Source organism: Opisthocomus hoazin, chromosome 2 (assembly GCF_030867145.1).
Source record: "Opisthocomus hoazin isolate bOpiHoa1 chromosome 2, bOpiHoa1.hap1, whole genome shotgun sequence".
NCBI classification, from domain to species: domain Eukaryota; kingdom Metazoa; phylum Chordata; class Aves; order Opisthocomiformes; family Opisthocomidae; genus Opisthocomus; species Opisthocomus hoazin.
This window is the reverse complement of record NC_134415.1, coordinates 41,542,113-41,565,338: the sequence shown is the minus strand read 5'-3', so window position 1 is coordinate 41,565,338 and position 23,226 is coordinate 41,542,113. Positions and strand designations below refer to the sequence as shown.

Here is a 23,226-nt window from a genome sequence, read left to right as displayed (position 1 = left end):
TGAAAATGCCTTTCTCTCTCCATCCCTCCCTCTCTCTCTTTTTAATTGATATGATTTAGGCAGAGGAAAATGGTAAGGAGGATTTTTCTATTGCAGAAGCAATTTTTAAGGGATTTAGTCTTATTTAGCCTGAAGGTCTTCACACTAATGAGAGCACTTAAGTTACGTCCAGGCGTTGATTAGACAGCTCATCTATCAACTGGAGCATGAGAATTTGTATTTTAGGTACCTTTTGTACATTATAAATATATATGCTTTTTTTATTACTTTCGACTTTATTTTCCACAAATGTTTAATTACCTTCTTTCACATCCAAGGTGGCTGTAATGCAGCTGACAGAGCACAAACGGTAACAGGGAAATACTCTACATTTGATGAGAAATAATATCAAAACTGTATCTGTAGAAATTGGCGTGCCAAATGCAAATTGCTACCCATATGCATTCCTTAAACCGCCACAAGCCCCCCTAAAGTCTAAATACATTTATTCAGGGAACTCGGAATTATATATATTAAAAAATGCCCAACCACCACCACCTCCCCACCCCCCAAAAAAACTGTGAACGCTCTCTTTACTGGTAGGGGTTTTTTTGCCGTGTCTAAAACACAATAGCATCTTAATTATTTTCTGAACCATTCTGAAAAGTACAGCATTTGTAACTTTTTGACATTTCAGGTTTGAAAAAAAAAAATTAAAATGTTGCCACCAGCTTGCACTATGAGCAGTCTGTAATAACAGTTAAAAAAGCTTTCTGAACTATTTGACAAGATTTCTTAGTGCTGAGGCCATATGCTGTAGCCTTTAAGCTATTTCTTCCTATCAGTTTCATTATCACCTGCCTCTGAGTCTCCAATATCATCAGTAAGCACATGCAGAATCATAATTATGCCATGTACAAGTTCTTTGATAACATGTACAGTTTTCTTCTTAATTCTTTATCAAATGCATTGATCGTGGCATGTGTGCATTGATCCAGGTCCACCATCTGGCTGTGTGTGATAAGCACAGTGGCATCTTTGCATTTCCACTGTCATTCATTGCGCTACAATTTGGCTGCAGGGGAGTAGTGGCTGGGATTAGCCCTGTTCTGCTACTTACTTGCATTTTAAGTTGACACCTCTACAGCGGCTCAGACCACATTACAAACTGAAACACATACGCACGACTTAGTGATGTGACACTCCTCAATAAGCTTACTCCACTAGCTACTCAACAATCTGTAATTGGATTTGTAGGAATAACAGCAAAAGATTTCCTAAGAATTGCTGGGGACAGAAGGTGAAGTTTTCTCATTATTGGCAAAAGGCTAGGTATAGATCCTAGGCGATTGGTATTTTCCATTAAAAACAAGCTGCCAGCAGTTTGCAGGACGTTTTCAAAAAAACCCAGCAGAATAGGATCCAGGGAGGCATAGGGCTTGCACTTGTTCTATCTGTTCTCGTCACATGCAAGTGGACTGGGATCCCACCACCCTCCCCTGAAAATTAAGAGAAGGGAAGGGGGGGGGGGAGCAACTTTCGGAGGCGCCCTGCAGCCGGCTCGGCTTTGTTTGGCTGGGAGTGAACGGGGAGCATTCCTCAGGAGGGCACGTCCTCCTCCCTCGGCACAGGGTTGCCCGCCGGAGAAGGAAGCTTCCCAGGATGGCAGTCTGAAAGATGCTGCTCTCCAGCTTACGCATCCCATACGCTTGCCAAAAGTCTTTGTTTCATAACGCCACTTTTTTTTTTTTTTAAATATAAAGTCAAGTTTACACAAGAGAAAATCCTTTAAGTGGAGCTCGATGAATGTTGACTCCTACAATGAGTAAGCAGCTTCTTCAACTTCTGTCTGTAACTCGGCTGTGGAAAGGCACAGAAAATACCGTCTTTAGACCTATCGACCTCAGATCGGACGCTGTGCCCTGTCTGGATGATGGCACAATTTCAGAATATTTCTCAGCGTGCACGCTGGAGACCCTGTTTGTGGGCAATGCCAGTAGCATTGACAACCATGGTGACAGGCGTAACAAGCTTCTGCATCCCGACGCCTTAGGTGATTGTTGTCCTTGATCATACTTCCCAGATGAGGGAGAGCACAAACTTGCATAAGCAGAGAAAATTCCAGGGAAGAAGTTAGCAGAGGGCTTTGTTGCTGCTTTTGGTTGAGATCGACTTTCTCGATGATCGTTCTCGGGAGCCCCGTCGGTAGGCAAGGCTGCCCTCGCATTGTTTGCCGGGAGAGCGCCTCGCTTTTAGTATCGGTGCAGGCGAGCGAGAAGAGAAGGGAAACAGAAAGTGTATTTGGAATTAGATATTTCAGCTTGTCCTTAAAACTTGCCGTAGAGCCAAGTGCAGTGTGAAATGGAAATGCTTGCCTTGATCGTTGCGTAGATGTGCAGCTCCTAAAGGGTTAAACGGGTTAAGTCTTATTTATCTGAATAGAACTGCAGGGCTGTTTTGCAGAATGCTCTAGCACAAATACCTATGGTTCACTTTGACGTTACAATTTTTTTGTTGGTTTCTTTACTTTAAATACTTGAACTGTTAGACCTTTTACTTTTTTCTCTGAGAAAGATGTATTTGTACCAGATTAGAAAAGCTAAACTGTTTCTTTACATTGAATAATCAGCCTGTCATGACAAATCTATCTCCTTCTGCATGAGTAGGTGCCAGTTTGACTAGCTTCTTTTAGGCTCACACTGGGTTTTAAGCTGGATCCATGTGCATGACTGGCAGTGCATTTGTTGGGCCAGATCTAAGGAGCCAGAGAGCGTTCAGCTCCTTTTTGCCTACAAAAGAGCAGCCAGACAACCAGCAAGAGGCCTTGGATGTAGCACAAGGTGATACTTACTTAGTCAGCCGTTCTTTTTTTCAAATATATGTATTTTTTTTTTCATTCAGTAAACTAAGAGTTTCTCAATTTCACAATGACATGAGCGATTAAATTATGAATGGATTGTTTTTCTACAGCGAGCATTCTTCACACCAGAAATACTATACCAAATGAATTGTAGGTTTTCCAGTACAACATAATTATATTACAAAAAGAAATAAAAATTGCTGGCTAACATTTCTTTAAAAATACCTCATAGGTTTAAGGAGATGTATTCCATTTTACAGCCATACAGCCCCATTTTATTGTGAATTTTGAGGGCTTGTTTTTCTTAAAGGAGACAGCTTTGTTAAGACATTATGATTCTTCCAGTTTTAGACTTTGGGCTTCTTCTGTTTTCATTCTGTCTTGTCTCAGTAGTCCATCAGTGCCATAGATCATAAGCCAATAGCTGCTTCTTTAAGACAAGTGATTTGATACATTTTTTGTGATATGCACTCATGAAAATATGCTTTTCAAGCTGCATACAGTTTATTGGTAGTAAGGTAGCTGATGGAGACATCAGACAGAAGTCAGAAAATATCTAAGATGTTTATGTCTTTCTTTGCTGACCACTTGCTACGATCTGATGCCACAGAAATCCAAAGCCAGTGCACTTTTGTTTATGTCGAGTGTTCTCTGCTTAGCAATTGATGTTTTGCTCGCTACCTGTGTGTTTTGAGCTGTCCTGAAACAGTAGTAGAGACCAAACATAAATGTGGTCCCCAGGGTGATCAAAGATTTAATCTGACCAGATGGGACAAACCTGAGAAAGATTTTGACTTTCCACTCTGTTTTGCAACAAGAAAGGCTGATTTTTTTTCTCCCGTCCTTTCTTTGTTAGAAAAGGCAGAGATCAGGCCATCCCCAGAGAAATGAGCAGGTGTGGCCATTTACAAGCATGTCTGGTTATATTATAAACCAACAGAACAAAAGTTTGAAATGGTTTGAAAAGATCTGCTAAACAGTTTTAATGTTTCATCCCAAATCCTATTTACTCAAACAAGAGCCGATCAAGGTCACAGTAAAACCCAGCCTGCCCAAACCTTTAAAGCTCGTGTAATTTTATTTTTTAAATTTTTTTTTATTCTGTCTTCTCTACTAACTGAATAGGTACATTTTGGTAATCCTTGCCTCTGGACAAGCACAGAAGTCTTTTTCTTTCTGAATGGCTAATAACAGAGCCGTTCTTCCTGTCTAATGATGAAAGAGGTGGCAGTCAAGTCCTTTCTCTTAGATGTTCTGTGCACTCGGGGCAGACCATGGACAAGTTTGAAACCGACAGCTACAGGAATCGCTCCCCCTCATAGGTACAATTCTGGTTTAATTTCGTTGCTGTGGAGTGTCACCAATTTACCACTTCCCCCTCCCCTGCCCCACCCCCCCCGAGTCTATAGACACTGTAAAGAATTTTCTTTTTAAACATCAAATAAATGCAGCTCACAGGATTATATTTTTTGTAGGGAGAGGATGAGACATTATCAGACTTCTGGTGTAATCTCAGTTTGGATCCTCCCAAAATTCTGCCAAAGGACAACTGAAAATCTCTGGCAGAGGGTTTTCTTTTCTTTTCTTTTCTTTTTTCTTTTTTTTTTCTTTTTTTTTTTTTTTTCTTTTTTTTTTTTAATGTAAGAAGAGTGCAGAAATCTTAGTGATTTAAGGAGATGGGTTTTATGGAGGTGGTTGGGGGTTTTTATTTCCCTTGCAAGACTCCACCAGTCTCAATATTTTACACAGTTGGTCAGCTCTCAGCTTCTGCTGCCGCCAAGCGACATTGCTGGCTGGGTAATGATCTCCAAAACTGCCCCGCCAGGGCTTCACATTCGAATTCACCTTCCCAAATCCACGGCATCGTTTTGGCCAAAGTAATGTCAGTCATTGCCATCTGCGGCGAGTACAAAAAGGACCCCCTAATGGCAGCCATTTTTATTTGTTTCTTAAGATCCAAAGGCTGCTGAAAGAACAATTGGATAAAGTTGAGGATTGGAGAAGCTTGATTTTCTTGTTCCAGTGAAATGAAACTCCCGTCCTTTTTTTCTCCCCCTTCCCCTTAAAAGCCAGAGTCTGCTAGGGGGTTGTAGCTGTGTCAAAGCCGTTGGGATGCCACTGCTGATCACTTTAATTACTAGGACTAAGGAGGATAAAATTAAAAGTAGCACCATTGAAGCAGTGGAAGAAAGCTTGCCGAGATGTCGGTGAACTGTGAAATATAAAAATTGCATACCAATACATTTTTATAGGAGGGAAACAAGGAATTACATTGCTTATTCTTGAAGAGTTTGTCCTTAAATGGTGAAGTTTTCCTTGCTGTGCATCCGCGTGGCAGACCTTTAGACCATTGCAAAGTAATTGGGGGAAAAGAACAGAGCAAACTTTAATGTCTCTTCGGCATGTCAGGTTCATGTCAAAAGGTGAAAGATTTTACTGAGTTTTCTCTTCAGCTGTACAGGAGAAAAATCACTGTATGTGTGTTTGCGTGGTCCTTTCTTGGTGCAGAGCTTCTCTTCGTGTCTCCTGGGGTTTTTTTAACATCTGTGTTCATGCCTGTCCCAAGTGCTTTCCTTTCCAAAATCTAGGGGAATTATTTGCTGTTTAGTAATTGTTCTGTACCTCAGAACTTAATCTACCTACTTTTTCTGCTCTCAGTTTCATGGCTCCTTTCGCCAGTGTTTCCTCTGCCAAGCTCAGTAACTGAGGGTTCAAATACCTGAATTGAATTTAAGCAAGAACTAGGCTGATTTTTCTCTTATCTGCCGGTGATGATTGGCTTGATCTGCACAAACACAAGCCGCAATAATCTGTGTTTGCTTGGTGATCCCCGGGACGTTAATGACTATGCTAATAATTCACCATACAAATTCTCTTGCTGGAGGAGGGGAGAAAAGGAGAGGGGGGAGTCAGCCTGCTCAGTTTAGGGCACATTTGGCACAAACACGTAACTGGCCTTATTTTAAACTATGTGGGCCGCAGTAGATTAAATTGTTTAACGTTAAACAGCATGAGAACCTTAATATAAATTTTACACGTTCCTTCTTGAAAGTCCTCTAAATCAAACCCACGAGTTCCTATATCTCAGGAATTACAAGTAGTAGATATATGAGCACTTTTATTTCATGTAAAATTCAATGTGATTTATGTTACCAAATACCACGGGTCGAAGTAAAATCGGTTGCTGTATCCGTTGGCTGGCTAGAAATTAAATTAAATTGATTATTATAGTGCGTAGGAGCAAGGGGGGAAGCTTTCCAGTTGTCTGTCTAGCGTGTACTTTACCAGAGAAGTTTTTTTGATGGAACTGTTGCTCTGTGCCTTCTGGGAAGCTAAAGGGTGAGAAAGCAAACAAAGCCAACGTGCCATCCCGCTGCCTTGCAGGGCCCAGGCAGAATCGTCTTTCCAGGGGAAGGACATTAGGAGAAAAGTAAATCAAAGCGATCTGATAGGGAATCAGGGTTCTGTCACTCAGAGACAAGATATTGTGCTGTGTCCATATACTTTGTTTACTGTAGGGTTTTATGAGTTGTAACCTGCCCATGCAAGCTGTTAATGAGGCTAAATCTTGCTGCTTGAGGATTGAATTACAGCACACCTCTGGGCTAATGGTTATAAACAGAAAGTCCCATTAGGGCTGCATTCTGATTCAGTCATTTGCATTTTTTCTATTGTGCCGAGAACAATGCTGAGTAAATAGCTACAAACAAACAATTTACATGGAAATGGATAAAATGTACCTAATTAGTATTTTGCGCTTGTTTTATTAATGATTGCTTAAGCTAAATAGCACTTAGCAGCAGCTCTCACCAGCATCTGCAGGTGTGGGATGCTCAGTTTCTGGGTTGGTGGGAAGGCTGCCAGGACGGCTCTCCAAAATTAGGCAGTTTGTTATATTCCACTTAGTTCAGGTCAACTGCCTATACCTGGGTTTTACCCTGGTCGTTTTGTCAACAGTACAACCTTATCGGCAGATCCGACTTAAAGCCAAACGCTGACTTTGTTGCACTTACGAACATTTCTGATATTGAGGGGATGGGGAAAACAGCCCTAACTTTAAAAAAAAAAAATTTTTAAGGTGAAAACTGAAATTGTTTCCCTTATGGTTTAATGGATTCTTATAGATATGTTTAAACACATCTTTTTATTAACGTTTTTTTGGTATGCTGGGTTGATCTTTTCCAAAATTTTCATGCTGTGGGACTTTGCTAATTTGTGTAACTGAAATATTATCGTGCTTCTGAGTTAGTTACAAGCTTTAGTGGGACAGCGCTATCTGAGGTGGTTCCAATGTGATCTCTTTAATTACTGACCAAAGCCCCACTAGTGGGATGTTTTAAAGCGATGCAAAGTCTGTTCTGCTCTGGCATCTATTGTTCTTTCATTAGTTTATTAAAAAAAAAAAAAAGTATCCAGTGAAGTGGAAGAATTAGATTCCTTTCCTGCCTCCGATTTGATGTTACTTTACACTTTAAAGTCAGCTTGGTGATTGGAGTAACCGAGAGCAACGTCGGACTTCTTGTTTCAGTTCTATGAGAGAATATTACTCAAACGAGTAATTCGATTTAGTAAAACCATTTTTATAATCACAGTAAAACTTTTTGTAGCTGTTACTTTGAGACAAAAGTTTCTGAGAATTTTCATCAAGGTACTTTTATAGAACACAATTTATAAATGCTTTAAATTGAAAATAATTAGGTTTTTGATGCAATAATAATTTGGGGAATGCTTTAAAAAGAATCTGATTCATGGATGTCTTTAAAAATTGTGGTGTGACACCCGACTGATATCGAGCATCCTATTTATAATGTGGGCCAAGCACCATGCTGTAAACCAGTTACTATCATGATGATCAGATTGAGAATGAAATTGCATTTCTGTCAATTACTGAGTTGGCAACTGTTCAATATATCTTAGCAGCAAGACGAAGAGCGGCGTCGGCAGCTGAGAGAGAGAGCTCGTCAGCTAATAGCAGAAGCTCGATCTGGAGTGAAGATGTCAGAACTTCCTAGCTACAGTGAAATGGCTGCAGAAAAGTTGAAAGAAAGGTCAAAGGCATCTGGAGGTGAGCTGAGGAACCTTGTATCTTATTCCTATGGCAACCTAGAAACCAGAGAAGACCTTTTCGGGTATCACTTTTATTCACACTTCAAAACATTGTTGTTCATCAGGTGCACATATCCAAAGACCTGGCTGTAGATATGTTTCCTGAATCAGCGTTGTGTCACTTAATTTCCAGCAATTAAAAGAAAAGCATATATGTGATTGAAAGAAAAAAAAGTTACATGAACAAGTAGCTTGTATTGGCCCATTATTTGCAAATTTTTCATTACCTACAATTTTGTAGAATTTTATGATTGTTGGTTAAAATCTCTTCAATATATATTTTTATATAGGAGCATGGATATAATTTTAGGGGAAAACAACATTAGAAATACTTAAGAAACTTTATTTTGTATTATAAGTGTTCAAAAGGCTCCTTGGGAAGAGAATTTTAAAGGTGGCCCATGGGAGGTGGGGGTAACAACCTTTTGATTTTAGATGGCAGTCTTTTGTCATACCACTTGCCTTTACAGGTTTTGAGTTGTAATATTGCTATAATGTTATTAAACTGACTTTGAAATGTCATTAAAATTCATATACCTGCCAGTGCTACGAGCTGGAGTTATGTGGTGTCACTCAGACTCAAATGGGTGCTGAGCACATGTTTCAGTACAGGCTCCTTGCTCTTTTAGTATCTTATAGATGTTCTAAAGGGAAACTGTGTTGCTCATCCTAACATGTGATTTAGCCAACATGTCAGGAAAACCCAGCTTTACATTCACGATGCATGTAGATTCAACAACAATAATTTTTTCTTCTCTACTGTGTTTATTTTGTATGCAAATATATTCAAATATAGTCTTATTGCACTCTGAACCCTACACTTCTGTTCCATTTAACACCAAAGAGAAAAGCAGTTAGTTGTACATCTCCCTTTTGGTCCCTTCTTCAGTTTTCCTCTGTGCCCAGTAAACCAAGCTTGCCAACATAACTCTCATTCATGACAAATAGGAAAATTACATCCTTGACAGCGAGGGAGTAAGACAGGCTGAGCAAAATGGCACAGTACTTGTATATTAAGTAGACTATGGCATTCTTCATCCGTCTTCACAATTTATGACTCCCCATCCTACATTATTTAATTACTTCCTCCTCACTATTTTATCATGCCTGTACATAGCTGTTCCTGCCATCTCTCCCCTCCAAGTAAGGTACACTTTCTGTGTATATCCTGAGTGCTGAGCTGGGTAGGAGTTACCTTGTTTTTGCAATGACTCACTTGTGGTGTTGCTAAATATCCTAGTATGCCGCTTTCTGTGACGTGGCCTTACCTTTTCATACTTTCCTCTGAATTTTGTTGTTGCTCTTCCTGCCCTTCATTCAATTTATAAACAGTCTCAGAGGTAACTGTGTACTGTGCATATATATATATTTTATATTTAGATTGCATACACGCTCAGAGAGTTTCAGTGTTGTTAAAGGAGGAGACAGTATCAGTGCTGATGACAACTTGCTTATAAAGTTAGCGCCACTCTGCCGGTTGGGTTTTACCCAGTATAGCAATTTCACTGCTTTCTACTTTTGCATGTGCTTTGAGTTATCTCCTTGGTTTATATTTCCTACCTTGATTTTTCTTTGTTTGTACAATAGTTCAGCCAAGCTAATTGAACTTCTCTTGGACTTCCATTTTTCATTCCCTATCTCCTTTTATTCCTCTTTGGTCTTTATATGTCAATGGGCATTTTATAGCGCTTCCTTCTACTGACTCATTCTCAAAAAGCTTTCCTTATGGCACATCTTCCACATACTTCTGCCACACCACTGGTAATATCAGGTGCCACACTAGATCTCCACTCAAGAATTTAATTCTTCTAAAATGAACTAGTTCTGTGAAGTAGCACCAACACTTTATAAACCAAGTAAATTATAATTATTTCTGGGTTTGTTCTTTTTCATTTTTTTTTATTTCCACCAAAAACTAGGATTTAATAGACAGTCTCCTTATTACAGCTGGATTCTGAATATTACTACTGACTACATTCACATGCAGTTCTTTTCTGTGTGTAGTATTCCCTATGCAATACCCAAGACAAGCTTATAGTAATATCTTATGTCTTTCAAGCTCTCTTGTCCATTATGCTTCATTAATCTCTCTTCTGCATTGATTGCCACACGTTTTAATTTACAAAACCAGAATGTACCATGTCATTTTCCTCTCTCTCAATTCAGTTATGCCAGAAAAAAGTGGTATTTCACCTTTGGGATTTTTGAGTTTTTAAAGACTAACTTCTTTCTCACTATTGTAGGTGAAAAAGCGATCTCTTTTTCAGTGTTTCTGTATGCTCATTAAGAGTTTCATGCTTTGGCACTGGTGCTACATTCTCTGTTAAAAGGCTTTTTTAATCGTGGTCTGAAAAACTCAAATGCCTATGGCAAGTTGAAACTTTCCTGGATAAGCAACATCCTTTTGCTACGAAATCCAGTCTTTTCCATAGGTTATTTGGCATGTGAGACAGAAAATACTTCTTCCTGCCAACTGCCAGAGGGTTTGGGATGGCAGCTTCAAATTTATTAGATGTCCTACTAGCTTCAGGCTGATAAGCGGATGCCTTGAGATGGGTCCAGGGACAGTATCAAGACAGGAATCCAAATATCCTCCCTTCTCCCAGCAGCAATGGGACAAACGAATTGACATCTTATCTACATGTTGTCCCCATGCAGTGGGACACCCGTCTACTCTTGTGGGATTTGGGCAGCATGTTTTATTTACTCTGTGGCACATCTCCATCCTTTATTTGAGATGGCATCTTTGTGAGGATGTATGTCAGATCTGGAGGTGGTGAGTAGGCAGCGGAGGGAGGGAGCAATGGAGAGGGCAGGGGGTAAGACAAGCATAGTGTGAAGAGGCTTTCGTGAAAAAAGTGCCAAAAATAGGCAAAACTGGAAGGGGAGAAGAGAAAGAACTCACGAACATCACAGAAAAGAGGTGTTAGAAGAGTAGGGAGGGAAAAACACGGGAGATGCAGCATCCAATTGCATTGTAAGACAAAAAAAAGTTTTCAAAAAATTTGGAATTAATAACAAAAGCTGGAAAGAGGTACTGCAGTTAAAAAACTTACCAAGAAAGCCAGCTGGCATTGCATTGCACTTGTATGCTTAAGGTTTTCCGGGTAAGCTGCAGATTTTACTTCTGAGGCAATGATTTGGAGGGAATGTACGGGGTAGATCAGGCTTACTCATCATGCTTTGTCTCCGACTCATAAAACAGTGTTAAGTCCTCCATTTTCTATTTTTAACAGGCAGTATTTGTATCTGTTGGCAGTTACCGCCATGCTTTCTTGTCCTGTCATCTGACTTCTTGTACGCTGAACCGGTATTTTGACCCTGCATTTCTTCCATTCCCCGCCTTTGCTTCTTTTATTACTGTTCAGATGCTCCTGTCACATCCTGTAGCTTTAAACCGAATTCCATACCTGAAACAAAATAAACTGAATATCCACAAGCTTGAAGGGTTTCCCAGAGACAGTCCTGGAGGCATCTTCTTCCCTAAAGAGCAAGTCCTGTTCATGCAACTCCAGTGACAGCTTACATATGTTTCTCCCGTTATTGTGATCCAACCCCCATCAGTGCTTTTACCTTTCTGTGAAAATTGTTCCTTTATAATTTCATCTAGAAATTGATGCAGTCTGCTATGACTCCTTCAAATGTGGACAACCTTAAACCAAGTCCAGAGAATATCAGTTTGACCACAAATTCTAAGGACAGAGTTTAATCTGAAAAGTAGTAAGATATGCGAGCTATAAAATGTCTCTGGCTCTTTTTTCCACCAGTATTCTGACATGTCCACTTGGTTCCAAAAGTTTCTTATTTCACTCTCTTCAGTCCAGACTGCAGTCCGGGCTGTGTAGGTAATGGTTGTTGCTGTTTAGTTGTTGACTTAATCCTTTATCTTTAATTTTGTTCATTTCTCTGCAACATAGTAAAGCTGTGCTGTCTTTGTAGGATCCACGTTTACATACTTTTCAAGGAAGCAGTTCTTTAGTACTCTTCTAATTACGTGCCTTGGTTCTAGACTAAGTGCTTTAAGTTTTTCACACTAGTAATTTGTTCTTTTCATAAAAGATATGTTATCTCTTCGTCATGTTGTTCCTTTTATCATTTATAATTGCAAAATCTTGTTGTAACATGCTCGCTAAACACATTTCCCTTTTTAATACACTGGAAGACTGGGGAAAAAAAAAACCAACCAAACAAACAAAAAAATCCCCTAGAGTAGTTTAAAACAAGGAATCTGTAGTTTTTGAAAGATATTTGAAAATCTCTGAAATTACTTCAAATTAATGCTTTTAATTTATTTTTTTTTTTAATAAAGTGTAAATGTCCTGATAATCATATTCAGTCATAGCCTGCCAACTTCAAATTAAATACTAGGTCAGGTCATTATCTGACACTAGGAACTGGTGTCTTCAACATGCCCATCTCTTTTATTACCTAAAATGGTGGTGTCAAAGACAGTGCCTCTGATCTCATCTTGCTGTATTAAATTAAAGAAAATCAGATAATCTAATATAAGCATTCCTTTAGTATCCAGTAGTCTTAGACCCTGTCATCTTGTTTAGATTGTTTTGACACATCCAGCATCCAGCTGGATGACTGGTAGTTGCGAGCTGACCTTGCTAACTGACTTCTTGGGGTGCTTTGGAAAGTCATTGCCTGCCTCTGGGCTTGAGGCGGGTTTGATTTCCTTCTGCCGCTGCAGGGTCCCTCTTTCATTCTATTCCACCTCCTCCAAAGGAACATGGCTCTTTGCTGCCGTTAGGCTCGTCGTGCTTTCAGTGTGCCACCATGAGCTCCAGGATGCGTTTGAGAGTACTGTGGCCTGAGTGCCACTAAATTTCCCTGATGCTCTCATGAAGTATTTAAAATCATGCGAGAAGTCTAGCTCCTCATTAGAAAAAGCAGAGATGCCTTGAAGAAAACCCGAGACACATTTCCTATGCACTTTAAGGCAGGGTTACTTCAGACTTGTTGCTGTTGCAGCTCCACTGTTCTCTTTTTTTCCCTTCAGTCTGCTTTTTACCCCATCCCTTTCTCCACCTCATGATGATCACACTGTGCCCTTCTACTCTGTTCACCTACCTCCCTGCTACCTGAAGTAACTGGAATCTAGGTCACAGAATCATCTGTGTGAATTTAAGTGGGAACAGAAAGGATGTTGCAGCAAGTCCTGAGTGTTTCTGCCCACCCGTTTGTACACCTGAAGCACCATCTGTCAGGTCCTAGGTCTGGTCGCAGATCCTGATTTTACTGGGGAGAGATGTTCTTGTCCATCCATCTGGCTTAAGCTGGGCCAATTTGAAAGAAAGCTGACTCTTCCAGGGACCATTGAGAATTGGTGGAGAGGAGCCCAGGGAAGTCATGGTGGTCAGCTGAAGCAGAGGGGTCCTGCTTCACAGACTGCTGCTCCATCATGCACACAACACATGCTGAATAAGACACTGAAACAGAAACTTCTTTGCTTCTGTCTATCACAGCAAGAGCCTTACCCTGAATCAGCAGATCTTGGCAAAGGACATTGATTAATTACAGAGGAATTGAGGGAGAAGATGGTTTGAAAAGAGTAGCAGACATATAAAAAAGTCAACAGGCTTGTAAAATGGGAGTTATAGGGATTGTAGAGATAAAGGGGTGAAGAAGAGAAACAACTGTATGACCTGTGTGTCAGCAGTGTGGGCCTGAAGTGCAAACATACGAGTGATCAGCACTAATGCTGGTCTAAACTTCCCCAAAGTTATGGGGAAGTGTGGCATTCAAGATTATGGCATCTTGGTACAATGTTTGGGATCCTTTCTGTTTATATGGTGTTTGAGTGTAGCACTGTCCTGTAATTATAGTTAGTATTTTCCTATTGTGAAGTGTTCTAAAGTTCCTTTAGTTACTGTATGTGTCGTCTTTCTCCAGACAGACGCCAGCCTTCTCTTTTTTGTCATTTTTACACTCATGCATACATACGCAGGAAAAAAATGTTCGTATAAGTCTGAACAAGTGTAGATAGTGTTTGATATGAGACTTGAAAGTGAGTAAATACAATGCAACTACATGCTTTGAAAGTACTAATCTAGCTTTTATGGACTTTAATTTGATTATATATTTGTATTGAAAATGTGAGTCAGGACTTTTTCTGGGATCTGCACTTCACAGTTCAGCACTTGCTATTTGATCTTCCTCAGGTTACTTACTCTTTCTGTGCCATAATTTACCTACATCATCATCATAATTGTGATTATAATAATCGCCTACTTCATAAAACATTATGGGGCTCATTTACAAGTGATATTCATAAGCTGCTCTGAGAAACTCGGTAGAAAGATCCCATAAAAATATAAAGTATAATTACAATTATTATTATATTTAAAATGTATGTAGGTTACAAACAATGCTAATTCAAAGTGGTGCAGTAAGGCAGCAATCTGTGAGTGTGCTCTTGCTGTACCTGAGGTCAGCGCTTGCAAAGCGTGGTGTTCCAGGTGGTAGTTTTGCTCCTGGTATCAGAAGTGGTAGGAGACATTAACACCTAAGCAAGGTAAAGTGATCACCAGTCTGTGATATACTGTGCAAAGTAAGGAGCAGCAAGTCTCACCGAGCTGGGAACTCAGTACCGGGAGCTGCTGCCTTTCACAGAGACCGCAGCTCCCAGGTCCTTCTGCTGACCAGAGCCATCCAAACCTGCCGTGTGCCGGCTTCAGCACCTGGGTCCCACTCTGCGTTATACAGAACTGGTAGCCTACGGGAAATTATTTTGACTGGAGTTACAAGGAAAAGCACATGTGCTTTTCCGAGTTAGCCAGAGATTCAGCACAGAGAATAGCCGCTGCTAAGGCCAGACTACCTTTATTGTGGCAGGATTTTCCAGCAGAGCCCCCTGTGTGTATATTGAATTGCATCAGTTTAAAGATAAATCCATGAGTGAACAGAGTGAAATCTCCTTCCAGACTTATTTAATGATTTGCATTTTTATCGTAACTCAGCTTGTTCACCAAAGCATTCTTTTTTTTTTTAGTGATGTGGTGCATGTACATAAGAAAATACTAACCTTAATGCTGTATGTTCCTACAGATGAGGATGAGGATGATGATAATATTGAGATAGATACTAACGAGGAGGTTCCTGAATGCTCTGTTACTGGAGGTGGAGATGAGCTTACTAACCTAGAAAATGACCTTGATTCAACGGGTAATTTAAATAATGGCTATTTTGTGTATTTTGCATGACTAACACTCCATCATCATATAAGTACTGATGTACTCCTTCTCTCTGTCATAGCTTTATTCCTTTGTGCCTTTTCAGGTCTTTTAAACTATAATGCTTACTGTTTTTAATATTTTGCACTCATGATTAGTTGAAATTTAAAATCAGCAACAAAATCATGATTTCCAACAATGGCAGATTTAAATATGTCTTCCTGTTTGATGGGGAAGGGGACCCCATGCCAGATTTGTAAAGCAGAGCCACCTGAAATCACCCTGCCTAGGTCGTCCCAGCAAAGAAAGGTAGGCAGGCCAGAGGAGTGAGCAGTCGCGTTGGTGAGTACAACTGCCACTCTCTGCACCGACATCCTGGCCCATCAGCTCAGTGAAGAGGAGCAAAAGCATCTCTATGTTTTCATGTAGACTTGGTATCCCTCTGGTTCCTTCCTGAGGACCAGTTCTTGTATTTATACCTTGTTGCTCCAGTGGGGCCATGGAGGTATAAATTTGAACAGAATTAGTCCTATTCACTTTACAAAGTTCAAGTAATAGATTTTCAATAACACATTTCAAAAGCATTTTCTTGTAGAAATGCTTGTATAATCATAGCACATACTGGTCAAGTAATAAGAAGTCGTAGTAGTGATACTTCCTCTTTCAAAAAGCGTAACCAAGTGAAACTGGAGTTCAGGTTCCTCTACAGATGATAAATATGTCAGGATCTTACAAGGGAGATGCTGAAGGAGTTTGTTCTCTGTACAAGTCTGCCTGTTACCAGCAGCCCTGGGGAGTGCTGCGGGCCTCTTTATAGTATAGTGTGCCTCTCTGCTGGGGCATTTCTGCTCACTACAAGTGAGCTCGAGCCCAGAGAAGTGTGGCAAGCACAGGACAGCATCGAGGAAAAAGGTAGTACAAGAGAGAACTTCTTACAGCATCCTCTAGAGTAGTTCTGCCCATGCCAGCTGGACCCAAGTGTGTAACCCATAATATATTACATCAAAACACTTCATTTAGTGTTTGCTCTTTGTCAATTAAACTGACAGATGTGTATATAGCACTTTCTTTCTAGTCTTTTTTAAATGGAAAAGTTGTGTCCTTTATTTTTTTCTAATTTGAGGATTTCCAAACACATAAGAAAATATATTTAGTGTTTCTGCCATTTGAATTGAGCTGATTTAGAGCAGAATCCTATCAAGTGATTTTCCAGTAAATACTGGTTCATTTTAAGAGAAATAAAAAATCAGTAAGTGAATATTCCTGTCACATAGCCCCAGTGACTTACCAAGATTTATTTCTGTGGGCCTTTTTTCCTGAGAGATACCTTCTCAGGGATACAAACTCATTACCCAGTGCTTGATCTCCACCACGGGAAGATAGTCTGGAAAAAACCTGGGACATCATTTTGCAGTTCAGTCTACACAGTAGCCAGAGGGACAAACGGGTAAGGAAGAGAATGGGTGATAATACAGAAAGCAGTCCAAAGCTGTGACAGAAATCAGTATACACAGATTTCGGTGGAATTCTGCCAATTCATACCAAGTTCTAATGAAGGCTGAATATCGTGGGAGCACCTAGACGCAAAACTGTAAGGGACATTTCACGTTTGGGCTCATTATGACCATCTTAATTAATTCGTCCCCTGCTGAATCGTAGTCCCTCCCGTCTCTCTCAAGAAGAGAAAATGGTTTTTTATTATTATTTTTACTGCCAGTTGTTGGGTTTAAATGTTGCATCTGTCTGTATTTGTGAGTAATGCTACTATACACTGCAGTGAATGTATCTGATAAAATGTGAACCTCTTATATCATGGGTATTACATGATGTTTATGTATAAACCCATGAGAATGTGCATGTACTTACATGTGAGCCTCAATTAAGGGCACCCTGGCTGGGTGTGCCAGAGGAAAGGGAAACTATCCTTCGTCATAACCCAACCCAGCCCGTTGCTGCTGGAGGCAGGCATCATTTTATTGCCAGCATGCCAAAAATATTTTGGCTAGCATGAATTGGAGCGCTCCAAACCTTGGAAGAAGCTGTGCGGCAAAACAGCCATGGCTCCACATCCCACACCAGCTACAAGTTACCAGCCTGCAGTGAAAAATCCCAGGCTGTGCCTATAGAAAAACATAGCAACTGCTATTTTCTCTGTGTCTGACCCAAGGCCCAGATGTACATGCATGATACACACAGGTGATGCTACATTCGCTCCGTTTCAGGGGCAATTTCTCGCATGGTGCTGCATGTAAACTGTGTCTGGGGGCTTCTGTGCCAGCATTATTCTGCCTTCCTACCCAGGGTTAGCTCCCGAGATCTGTGCTGCGGTTTGTTATTAACACATTTCTCCTTATTATGTGTGTATGTGTAGGCAACTGTGTGTGTAGGTGTGTTACAAATTCATATAGTCAACGGTCACGTACAGAATGAGCATTATTGGGAGGTAAAATTCTCGACTCTTACTTCTTTGGGCTCTGATCCAAGTTGCTAGAACTAATGAAAATATTTGGGGGCTTTGGCAGACGTTGAGTCTATCCCTTTGATGCACTTATGAAGCATTTTACGGCTCTCATGGCTTCAACATATTCTATAAATCATAGTAAAATATTACTAGAAAGCTGTCTGTTTTGATACTGAAGTTTTAATGTTGAGAAGCTGTGCCAAGGAGCCTTAGGTTGAATTAATAGTTCATAAACTTGAGGGGTTATCCGTACTTAGAATATGTGATAAATTGTTACATGTAGTCTTAAAATAAATGGCTCTTTAAGTGTGTTTTTATACCAAAGTATAGGTACGTACAGGTTGGGAGTAACTTAAAGTAAACATTGTCTGCTTTCTGTGTTTTTTCATCTGCTGTCCTCAAGCACGTTTACTTGTTCAGCTGAGTGCTACATATATTTTTTGAGAGAATTTAGGCATTATCTACGTACATTACACAAATCTATGCCAATCCAAAACATGAAAAAAATATTTTTCCTTCTAGTTTTTACTTTTTTTTTGGTTTGAAATGATAGCAAAGTGAATGAAATCTACCTTTTAAATTGCTACATTGTTGTAGTGACTCTGCATTTAAATGCATCTCACTCTGTTGTATGTGGTATTTGCATATTTAGCAGAACAAAACAGTAAGTTGGTGGATTTGAAGCTGAAGAAGCTCCTAGAAGCTCAGCCACAGGTGGCAAATTCACTCTCCAGTGCTGCTCAGAAAGCTGTAACTGATAGCTCAGAGCAAGACATTAAGGTAAGTTTTGATTAATGCTTTTGTCTCAGTACCTGTGTGTTCCGATTTCGGGTTTGTACTTCTTGAGGAGGAAAATGATTTCTTATCAAATCCTTCACAGTAAGAAACACAGAAAATCTTCATGGCAGTGCAGTTTGATGGTTTACAATGCACTGGATTTTTTTCCTGTTGATTAATCAACGCATTTTCCGTTTTTTTTTTTTGATCTTGATACTTGTCATTGGCATAACAGTAAGAGATACAAGAAGCATTTCTCAGTCCTTATTGCTTAGGTTGTCACTTACATCAGAAATACAGCACAAGCTCCATCCTGCTGCTGGTGTAGTCAGCAGCAAGACTCTCCCTGGACTCTCAGTGATTTGCTTCCCTCCCAGCCTGACCCTCTGTTTTTTCTTCGTTAAAATTAAGCCATGGTACACTTTAAAGGCATACATGCTCGGCTGCTTGACAACGAGCGCTTCTGAGAAAAATAGACATGAGTATGCAGTGGATGTGGTCGTTTTGCCTATTCTTAATGTTCACCGCTTCAACATAAACCGCACACCAATCAATTTTCCATTTCATTTTCTTAATTAGGCCCCTTGTGTTCTTACTATTATATTTTTTTTAAAATAGTCCCTGTGTGTCATTAATATCCCTATGGCTCTGGGGCACTTCCAGTTGGGTATAACTTTTCACCCACCTGCAGTCTGGGGGGAAAGCACTGCTGACTGAAAGGATTTCCTTCCCCAGATACAGAGATGCTTTGAAGTCCCAAAACAATGACTTTCATTGCTTTTCCCTTACACTGTCGGTTCCTATAAATTGGTGATGAAAGTGTGTGGCAGCAGCAGAGGACTTTCGGTCTCTATCTTTGAACAAAAGGAAGCCTGGATCAAGTCTGATTTTTGCGTTCAATTTAGCTTTCTGCAGTGGATTTAATGCAAAATGAAGCTGGCCCAAGAATAATACAATGGATTGAAAAGGCTAACTGAATTAGTGGGCTTAGAGGAATACATTTGTAAAGTGGCAGAAGTCCCCAGTCATAAAAAGGTTTCTTAAAATGGGATTTACTGGCTAATCACACTGATATTTTAGCATGTTGCCAGGCCTAAAAAATTAGTCATGTTTGTTTATTTTGGTAAAGACTCTGGTTTAGGCTGTCAGATGGTTATTGTGCTAATAACAAGAAACCACCTTTTATTTAACCAGAATCATAACCACTCGATTAGTGCAGCTGAAAAGTTGTCTGGGGGTATGAGCAATACTTTTTTAAGCTTAATTCAACAAATGACACATGGGCCACCTCTTAGGGTAATTTGGTATCACCTAACCTGATGAAAATGGTATTTCTCCTTGTGAAAAGCTTCCGTGAAGGAGTTGCTTTTTTTAAGGTACCCCCACAAAAGGTGCAACTTAGCAGTTTATCTCTGTGTACGTCTTTCTAAAGGAAGAGTTGGAAAGCGGCATTATAAGGAATATATGGTGTCCATCTGTTCTCATGGAGCTCTCGGCATTGAGGTGGATTTGGTTTTTAATAAAATGCAGTTTACACGTTTCTAAATGAGGCATTCTGTGTTTGTGGAAAAGGATAAACTGTTACCTTCCCTTGGGGATTGTGTATCCCCGGCCTCCTTGAGGCTAGAGAATAGGCCATTGGAGAACTCCCTCATTACCGATTGTCTCAATGCAGAGGAAGGGCAAAGTCTTGGTAGCTTTTGATAACCAGTTTCAGCATTCAGCAGGCTTAGCTATTAGTCATGCATCTTAGCCTTTCCCTATTTACTTTCAAAACACTTAATAAAAATAATAAAAGATTAGGTATAAAATGAAATATTTGTTTGGTACACAGCACCTCGGTATCTGCAGTTTCCACACACCGCGGTGGTTCAGTCTTCTGGGATATTTCGTGTTGATAGAACCATTTGAATTTGTTACCAGTATTAACATAGGAAGCTCTGGAAAAGATAATTGTAGTTTCCTTAGCTGTAAAGGGCTTACTTACAAATCTGGCTTTGGAAAGTTATAGCTGATGAAATGCAGTTCAGTGGGGTAGCATTATAATCCTACCTTTTAGCCTTCATCCAGCATTAGTGGTTTATCTCAATGGGCATAAAATTAGAAACTAGTTCTTCTTGTCATACAAGTCTGTGGGACTACAGAAAACGACAGATTTCTTTACCGGGCAGGGAGACAGGCTAAAGGCAACACGCTTTTAAAACGATACAGATCGTGTTCAGGGGTAGAGACGCCGCTACTTGGCAGCAGCATGTGCAGCGCTTGGCAAATCAAAGTTGCAAAGAAGTGATTTTTCATTTAAAATTGGAATCGCTGGCAAATACCGGTCACAATTAATACGTCTGGCTGTTAAGTAAGTAGAGAGTCCTGCAGGAGGGTGCCCACATAGCAAGGAGCCAGTCGTTGCCACCACACATTAAACAAAAAAAAAAAGGGAAAAGTTAATCACTCTTCTCCTTTTTTTTTTTTCCGCAGCCGATACTTTCATCCTATATAAACCGCAGCCCGAGTAGTGAAATCCTCTTTGCAAAAGCTGCCTCCTTTCCCCTCGCAGAAACGTACCTTTCAAATTCGTGTCTTCCCGTTTGTAAACAAAAGAAACTGTTGTGTGTCTGGTTTTTTTCCCAGCAGAATGGAACAGAGGAACATCGTGCTGAGCGATTACAAAAAGCAGCAGAACGGTTTAGAAATCCCGTTGTGTTCAGCAAGGACTCTACCGTCAGAAAAACTCAGCTCCAGTCTTTCAGTCAATACGTGGAGAGCAGACCAGGTAGGAGAAAATATAAAACCTGTTTTCCCATCTTATGATTTAATAATATTTAACAATAAATATATGAAAACCCGATAAAGTAAGTCCACATTTCAATACATAAATATCAAGCTTTATAATAATTTTACATGTCTTTCCTCTTTTTTCAAGAGATGAAAAGGCAGAGATCAATACAGGAAGATACAAAGAGAGGAAATGAGGAGAAGGCTGCGATAACTGAGACTCAGAGGAAGCCATCAGAAGATGAAGTGCTTAATGTATATTAATTTTTTGTCTGGTTTCATGATTGCTGATAATTCCAAACTGTATGTGGAAATAGTGCCTTTATTTGTTAAAATGAGATGTTAGGTTTTTTTAGATGTCAATCTCCAGTGCATTCAAAGCAGAGTGAGAGGGGTGCACTGTTGAATTAGTCTGCAGTGTGGTGATAATTGTCAGATAAAAAAAATGAATTTTTCAGAGTTCCACAGCCCCAGCTTCCTTGAGACATTTCCATCAGGGCACTTCCCATAAAGAGATTCCAGTATTGATCTACCGGGAGGATTTTAATTATTACAATAGCAGATACCGCAGAGCTGCAGTTAGAGGGAAGAGTCACATGAGACCTGCTAGAATTTCTCAGCCAACCCATTTTGTTGGCTTGGGTTAATGGGTGTTCAACCTTTCCATTATCCAGATCAGCCGTGAATTACTAGCTGAATGATGTTTGCATTAATATAATATATATGGTAATTTCTTCACTTAATTAACGGGGAGGTTCAGCTCAGTAGGGGTATGGGCTGATCATGTGTAAAATTGATTTGTGAGGGAAATATTTGATAGACCGCAGGGAGAAAGCTGGTTTTGATGGACAGCTGCGGGACAGAAGCAGGAAGAACAAGTTTTAACCTGAATTTTTTTTGTCTGAAAACACAACACAGCCTTTGATGGTGGTCGTTTGTTGTTCTCCATTATTTATCTAAACACATTTGTCATTTTTGCTGAAGCAATCTAGAGCTGAGTAGCAATTTTGTACCACTGTCATATCTACACCAAAACATGGAACTTTTTATGAGCTGGAGGTATTTTTAGCCCAGTTGTACTTTTGCAGGTCTGGCACAGTAAGTTCACATTATATATGCGGATGATACACATGAACTCTTGGGATATTTCAGCCTGACACAGCATTTCTTTTCATCTTCTAATAACAATTGTTAACAATTATGCATGCTGACGTTAGGGAAGTTTTCATACTATTTTCAATTAATTATAGTTGATGAAAGGCAATATATTGTACATCACCTCAACTCCCCAGACTGATTTTTTTTTTTTTTCTTCAGAGACTGCTCTCAGGGATTTTTGTTGTTGTTTTTCTGCCTATACAACAGGTAGGAAAGGGATTTGCATTAGAGCTGATACTGTTGGCTGTTGTGTAGGAAGAGAAGGACCAAATTAACGGGGGCATAATGTGCTTAAATTCACATACCCCTAATTTTAAAGTTTAAATATGTCTTTATTTGAAATAATGTGCTGATGTGATGATTATACCTGTTGCCTGAATATGAAGCTGAACTGATGTTTTCAGACACGTTTACAGAAGAATAGTTGAAAACATTTGGTGAAAGTATCAGAGAACCTTACACAGCAACAGGTTAGCCTCTAGTAGGGAAATAAGCCTCATTGCCTGTATGTTTTACTGTTCCCAAAGGACAGTGATTTTGGTTGCATCCTTTACAGAGTGCAGGTGAAACATGAAATAATTTTGCTGTGTTTTTTTTTTTTTTCCCCCAATTTAAACCATTCTCCAAGGCTCTGGGGCAGGCATAGGAGGAAGAAGTGGATGGGGTTACTCGGAGGGAGTAATACATTTTTCCTACCTTATGCAAAAACATGCTTCAGGAATGACATTTCAGCATTGTGTACAGCCCATAATGACTCGGTACAGCCAAAACTCTGTGTGAAAGTTGTTGAACCACATGAGGATAACTTGGAGATACTAAATGACTGGTTTTGGGCTCCCAGCAAGACAGCCAAACTGCTTTGGAAATATTTGGACATTTATGTGGTCATCTATAGGGCAGTGCTGAGAAGTTAAAGGGTACAAGAGGCCAGCTTT

General features: G+C 39.9%; 1 protein-coding gene across 11 annotated transcripts in view; it reads left to right on the top strand.

Annotated features, from left to right (window-relative positions):
• Nucleotides 1–23,226, top strand: part of EHBP1 (EH domain binding protein 1) — a 231,255-nt gene that overhangs the window by 170,345 nt on the left and 37,684 nt on the right. For 3 of the 11 annotated variants that reach the window (XM_075413349.1, XM_075413353.1, XM_075413348.1), the window contains 5 exons: nt 7,757–7,904; nt 14,999–15,115; nt 18,237–18,364; nt 20,990–21,131; nt 21,282–21,388. In XM_075413349.1, the coding sequence (XP_075269464.1) occupies nt 7,757–7,904; nt 14,999–15,115; nt 18,237–18,364; nt 20,990–21,131; nt 21,282–21,388 (642 nt within the window). The remainder of the gene's footprint in view (nt 1–7,756; nt 7,905–14,998; nt 15,116–18,236; nt 18,365–20,989; nt 21,132–21,281; nt 21,389–23,226) is intronic. The other 8 variants (XM_075413354.1, XM_075413352.1, XM_075413358.1 and 5 more) reach the window with 6 other exon arrangements.